The 6,412-nt window shown below is 38.6% G+C and overlaps 1 protein-coding gene across 3 annotated transcripts; it reads left to right on the top strand.

Annotated features, from left to right (window-relative positions):
* Nucleotides 302-6,198, top strand: LOC109332845 (luminal-binding protein 5-like). Of its 3 annotated transcripts, none has more exons than XM_019567933.1 (9): nt 302-432; nt 1,674-1,941; nt 2,024-2,238; nt 2,341-2,463; nt 4,187-4,222; nt 4,429-4,908; nt 5,027-5,181; nt 5,306-5,388; nt 5,498-6,198. In XM_019567933.1, exons 1-9 carry the CDS (start codon nt 378-380, stop codon nt 6,003-6,005), a joined length of 1,923 nt encoding a protein of 640 aa, XP_019423478.1. In that variant the 5' UTR covers nt 302-377; the 3' UTR covers nt 6,006-6,198. The 3 variants fall into 3 exon arrangements, with proteins under 3 accessions (XP_019423478.1, XP_019423476.1, XP_019423477.1); XM_019567931.1 differs by having other exon boundaries at nt 4,187-4,306; XM_019567932.1 differs by lacking the exons at nt 4,187-4,222; nt 4,429-4,908; nt 5,027-5,181; nt 5,306-5,388 and adding exons at nt 2,706-3,185; nt 3,304-3,458; nt 3,583-3,665; nt 3,775-4,155 and having other exon boundaries at nt 2,341-2,583; nt 5,879-6,198.

Genomic DNA, 6,412 nt, shown 5'->3' with positions numbered 1-6,412 from the left:
TAACTCATATTTAATAGATTTTCAATTTATAAGAAATGAAATTCATATATATATATATATATTTTAAGGGATGAAATTGGCCTTTTATTATAAATATAAAAAGATAAATAAAGTGTACCAAAAAGGTTAGACACGTTTATGTGTATAAGATGAACCAACGGCAGAGATAATCCCAACACAAGGAAGCATATGATTGGTCAGAACAACAAACATGAAATTATAATTGGTCCACGTCAGCATAAATGACATGTTGTAGCGTATTTCATGAGAATCGAAGCATGCACGTTAAAGCCACCCACACTATAAAAGCGTCTCTTCACGCGCCATCACAAATAACTAGAACCATTTCAATCGTAATCGTGAGTGAGATAGTAGGCATGGCTCACTCGTGCGCACGCGCCGCTCTCGTTCTTCTCTCTATCATTTCATTCGGTAATTTTTTCTACTTCTCTTTTTTTTATTTTATCTTAATGTTGAAAATGTAGATTCATCTTGATTGTTGTTAACTTTGTTTTTTATGATTGATTTGGATCTGATGTGATTGATTGTGTTGCATGACGACAGATCTGGTGAGATCTTAGATATTCCGGAATAAAAAAGTTTAGGTGAATTGGATCTCGATCTATTTATCGATTAGTTCATATTGTTTTCCGAGACTGTACATTTATTGTTATAAAGATTTATATATAATTCATCATTCATTTGTATTATAATTTTTTAGAATTTTAAATATTAATACTGAATGATACACTTTTGTCTTGTCTTTTGAGATATTTGCTAATAAATATTCAACAATAATGAATGTAATGTTGATACACTGTGAATGTAATAGATATGGGGCAACATTATAATGCATATATCATTTTGTCTTTAGTAATTAGTATCATCAACTGACACGAAATAGTTGGGTCATGTATAATGCTGTTATTGAATGCATTACATGGTATTAGGGTTTTGGGTTTTTGTGATTTGAATGTGTCGTGATAAAGTTTATTTAATGGATACTTTACACTGAATATTTTTGGAATAAAGGGGGCTGAAATATAATTTAATATATACATTCTCCTTGACCAGAGTTTAGTTATAGTATAATGTGATGCTACTTCTTTTTATTTAGTGCCTCCTCTTGTTTGTTACACTTGGAAATTATTGATTTATTTTTCATTGTTTGAGAGTAATTCCTTGGTGTAAAGCAATTACACAATTCAATTTGCAATCATTTTTATTAGGATGATTGTATTGTTGTAATAAACATGGAGAGATTACAACCAACGTGCGTTGGTTCAAGTGATACATGTTTGATTCTCCTTAAGCAAAAGTCCAGGTTCGAGTCTTGTGGATGGAAAAAATGTCCGTTGGGAGAGTTAGCCCCACGTACCTGTGGATGTTCCCGGCTCGGACAGCATTGCTATCCTCCGGTGCGAGGATACATGTGGGAAACAAAAAAACAGGGAGAGATTACATCATGGGATGTCTATATGCAATTTTCCCAAAATCAGGGAGAATCAATGTTTGTCATTTGTAAAGCGCAACTGTAAATGAATCCAATGATTGTTGATTTGGTTACATGTTTGATGGTTTTTGTGTATTTTCTAATGCACAATTTGATTTGAAATCACTTTCATTTTTAGTATTTGTAATTATGTAACTAAAGTTGAGATTTTTTGTTGCAGGATGTCTATTTGCATTTTCCACTGCGAAAGAGGAAGCCACAAAGTTGGGAACAGTAATTGGGATAGATCTTGGAACAACATATTCCTGTGTAGGTGTTTACAAGAATGGCCATGTTGAAATCATAGCCAATGACCAAGGTAACCGTATCACCCCATCATGGGTTGGTTTCACCGACGGTGAGAGACTGATCGGGGAGGCTGCTAAGAATCAGGCAGCTGTCAACCCTGAGAGGACTATCTTCGATGTCAAGAGACTCATCGGAAGAAAGTAAGGCATACCCATATTGTTGATTTACGATAATTTGGTTTTTTGAGAATAAAGGTGATTGAGGTGTACCTATTTTTCGTAGGTTTGCAGATAAGGAAGTTCAAAAAGACAGTAAACTTGTTCCTTACAAGATTGTGAACAAGGATGGAAAACCTTACATCCAAGTCAAAATTAAGGATGGTGAGACCAAGGTATTCAGCCCCGAGGAAATCAGTGCCGTGATTCTAACCAAGATGAAGGAAACTGCCGAAGCATTCCTCGGGAAGAAAATCAATGATGCTGTAGTCACTGTCCCTGGTAAGTGGAGGAAGTTGTAACTAATTTTGCTTCTATGTTTAATGTTTTCATGCTGCTTTTGTCTTTATTCTAATTCGTCCCGTTTTTCTTTGAAATGTGCAGCTTACTTCAATGATGCTCAGAGGCAGGCCACCAAGGATGCTGGTGTGATTGCTGGTCTGAATGTTGCTAGAATTATTAATGAACCCACTGCTGCCGCCATTGCTTATGGATTGGACAAGAAAGGTGGCGAGAAGAACATTCTTGTCTTTGATCTCGGAGGTGGGACATTCGATGTCAGTATCTTGACAATTGACAACGGTGTTTTTGAGGTTCTTTCTACAAACGGAGATACTCATCTTGGAGGTTAGTTCTTTGTTATATACGACACAGAATAACATGATATTATACCAAAGAAAAGAAGTTTGTTATCTCCTGAAGTTTTCCTTCAGGTATTAACGCCTCCTATTTTTTCCTTCCCCTTCCAGGTGAGGACTTTGATCACAGAATAATGGATTACTTCATTAAATTGATCAAGAAAAAGCACGGAAAGGATATCAGCAAGGACAACAGAGCTCTTGGCAAGCTGAGGAGAGAAAGTGAGCGTGCAAAGAGAGCTCTCAGTAGCCAGCACCAAGTCCGTGTGGAAATTGAATCTCTTTTTGATGGTGTTGATCTCTCTGAGCCACTTACCCGAGCTCGGTTCGAGGAGTTGAACAATGACTTGTTCCGCAAGACAATGGGGCCAGTGAAGAAGGCAATGGATGATGCTGGATTACAGAAGAACCAGATTGACGAGATAGTACTTGTTGGTGGAAGTACTAGGATTCCAAAGGTACAACAACTCTTGAAGGACTACTTTGAGGGAAAAGAGCCAAACAAGGGTGTGAACCCTGATGAGGCAGTCGCATATGGTGCTGCAGTACAAGGAGGCATTTTAAGTGGAGAGGGTGGTGATGAAACCAAAGGTAATATAGTCTATACTCTAGCTTTCTATTTTTAATTACTCGGCGCACGTAACAAAGTTAAATGAAGCAACTGGATTTCCATGCTTAACAACTTATCCATTGTGCTCACTGGATCCAGATATCCTTCTCTTGGATGTGGCACCTCTCACCCTTGGAATTGAAACTGTTGGTGGGGTGATGACAAAGTTGATTCCCAGAAATACTGTTATCCCAACCAAGAAATCTCAGGTTTTTACCACCTACCAGGATCAGCAGACTATTGTCGGCATTCAGGTACTGATCTGTAATTTAACAGCGCTTTGGTGCATGATGTTTGGACTTTTGAATTTAAAATACTTGACTCAAAGAACCTTAATGGTTTAACCTCAATTCGGATGCTGTTTTTTTAAATGGTTAGGTGTTCGAAGGTGAGAGGAGTCTCACAAAGGATTGCCGTCTTCTCGGGAAATTTGAACTGTCCGGAATTGCACCAGCTCCAAGGTTTGTTTCCTGGTTTCATGAAGTCATGTTTAAATATTTCTCTGTTGATGCTTATTATTTATTGTTATTTGTGTGGTATTCATTGTTATTTTGTGTGATAATTGAACAGAGGTGTCCCTCAAATTGAAGTGACCTTTGAAGTTGATGCAAATGGTATCCTAAACGTGAAGGCAGAAGACAAGGGCACAGGTAAAGCAGAAAAGATCACCATCACAAATGAAAAGGGACGCCTGAGCCAGGAGGAAATTGAGCGCATGGTTCGTGAAGCAGAAGAGTTTGCCGAGGAAGATAAGAAGGTGAAGGAGAGGATTGATGCACGTAACGCACTTGAAACTTACATCTACAACCTGAAAAACCAGATTGGTGACAAAGATAAGCTCGCTGACAAGTTGGAATCAGATGAGAAGGAGAAAATCGAGGCTGCCGTGAAAGAAGCATTGGAATGGTTGGATGACAACCAGAGTGCAGAGAAAGAAGAATATGAAGAGAGGCTCAAATTGCTTATGGATTGGACAAGAAAGGTGGCGAGAAGAACATTCTTGTCTTTGATCTCGGAGGTGGGACATTCGATGTCAGTATCTTGACAATTGACAACGGTGTTTTTGAGGTTCTTTCTACAAACGGAGATACTCATCTTGGAGGTTAGTTCTTTGTTATATACGACACAGAATAACATGATATTATACCAAAGAAAAGAAGTTTGTTATCTCCTGAAGTTTTCCTTCAGGTATTAACGCCTCCTATTTTTTCCTTCCCCTTCCAGGTGAGGACTTTGATCACAGAATAATGGATTACTTCATTAAATTGATCAAGAAAAAGCACGGAAAGGATATCAGCAAGGACAACAGAGCTCTTGGCAAGCTGAGGAGAGAAAGTGAGCGTGCAAAGAGAGCTCTCAGTAGCCAGCACCAAGTCCGTGTGGAAATTGAATCTCTTTTTGATGGTGTTGATCTCTCTGAGCCACTTACCCGAGCTCGGTTCGAGGAGTTGAACAATGACTTGTTCCGCAAGACAATGGGGCCAGTGAAGAAGGCAATGGATGATGCTGGATTACAGAAGAACCAGATTGACGAGATAGTACTTGTTGGTGGAAGTACTAGGATTCCAAAGGTACAACAACTCTTGAAGGACTACTTTGAGGGAAAAGAGCCAAACAAGGGTGTGAACCCTGATGAGGCAGTCGCATATGGTGCTGCAGTACAAGGAGGCATTTTAAGTGGAGAGGGTGGTGATGAAACCAAAGGTAATATAGTCTATACTCTAGCTTTCTATTTTTAATTACTCGGCGCACGTAACAAAGTTAAATGAAGCAACTGGATTTCCATGCTTAACAACTTATCCATTGTGCTCACTGGATCCAGATATCCTTCTCTTGGATGTGGCACCTCTCACCCTTGGAATTGAAACTGTTGGTGGGGTGATGACAAAGTTGATTCCCAGAAATACTGTTATCCCAACCAAGAAATCTCAGGTTTTTACCACCTACCAGGATCAGCAGACTATTGTCGGCATTCAGGTACTGATCTGTAATTTAACAGCGCTTTGGTGCATGATGTTTGGACTTTTGAATTTAAAATACTTGACTCAAAGAACCTTAATGGTTTAACCTCAATTCGGATGCTGTTTTTTTAAATGGTTAGGTGTTCGAAGGTGAGAGGAGTCTCACAAAGGATTGCCGTCTTCTCGGGAAATTTGAACTGTCCGGAATTGCACCAGCTCCAAGGTTTGTTTCCTGGTTTCATGAAGTCATGTTTAAATATTTCTCTGTTGATGCTTATTATTTATTGTTATTTGTGTGGTATTCATTGTTATTTTGTGTGATAATTGAACAGAGGTGTCCCTCAAATTGAAGTGACCTTTGAAGTTGATGCAAATGGTATCCTAAACGTGAAGGCAGAAGACAAGGGCACAGGTAAAGCAGAAAAGATCACCATCACAAATGAAAAGGGACGCCTGAGCCAGGAGGAAATTGAGCGCATGGTTCGTGAAGCAGAAGAGTTTGCCGAGGAAGATAAGAAGGTGAAGGAGAGGATTGATGCACGTAACGCACTTGAAACTTACATCTACAACCTGAAAAACCAGATTGGTGACAAAGATAAGCTCGCTGACAAGTTGGAATCAGATGAGAAGGAGAAAATCGAGGCTGCCGTGAAAGAAGCATTGGAATGGTTGGATGACAACCAGAGTGCAGAGAAAGAAGAATATGAAGAGAGGCTCAAAGAGGTTGAAGCTGCTGTTAACCCAATTATCACAGCTGTATATCAGAGATCAGGTGGTGCTGCAAGCGGCGATGCCTCAACTGAGGAGAACGACGACGATGATTCGCATGATGAGCTCTAGATTTTGATCAGATTTGAATGATGATGCAAAATCTGGGGTGCTGAGAAATGATGAGCATTAATAGGTTAGGCGGATTATGTTTATTTTTCGGATAGGTGGGAATTTAAGAAAGATTTCTGATGCGCTTGCTTTTTTTGTTGTTTAAGATACTTTGCTATATTTACTTGTACTTTCTCTTTTGATACATTTAAAAGAAATTTTCTTCAGCTATATCACAGCTTGGGTTTTAATTTTCTTCTGTTATAGATTTAGCTGAAAACTAAACAATATCAAATAGAGAAACATATCACACCCCTTTTACCCCAAAAAACAAAGAATTGTTACCTACATGATGTCTATGCTAAATTTATTCTATATTACAAGAGAACGAATTCATAACTTATTACCTTATTATTTTGAGTTGACTC

Source organism: Lupinus angustifolius, chromosome LG18 (assembly GCF_001865875.1).
Source record: "Lupinus angustifolius cultivar Tanjil chromosome LG18, LupAngTanjil_v1.0, whole genome shotgun sequence".
NCBI classification, from domain to species: Eukaryota; Viridiplantae; Streptophyta; class Magnoliopsida; order Fabales; family Fabaceae; genus Lupinus; species Lupinus angustifolius.
The sequence above is the reverse complement of the archived record's forward strand: the minus strand, read 5'-3'. Positions and strand labels throughout refer to the sequence as shown.

Bases quoted from the DNA above. Each gene is read 5' to 3' on its own strand.
- LOC109332845 (XM_019567931.1), top strand. From the start codon at position 378: ATGGCTCACTCGTGCGCACGCGCCGCTCTCGTTCTTCTCTCTATCATT. The intron at 2,464-4,186 runs GTGGCGAGAAGA...TGGACAAGAAAG, and splicing joins TTATGGATTGGACAAGAAAG to GTGGCGAGAAGAACATTCTT. The intron at 5,182-5,305 runs GTACTGATCTGT...TTAAATGGTTAG, and splicing joins AGACTATTGTCGGCATTCAG to GTGTTCGAAGGTGAGAGGAG.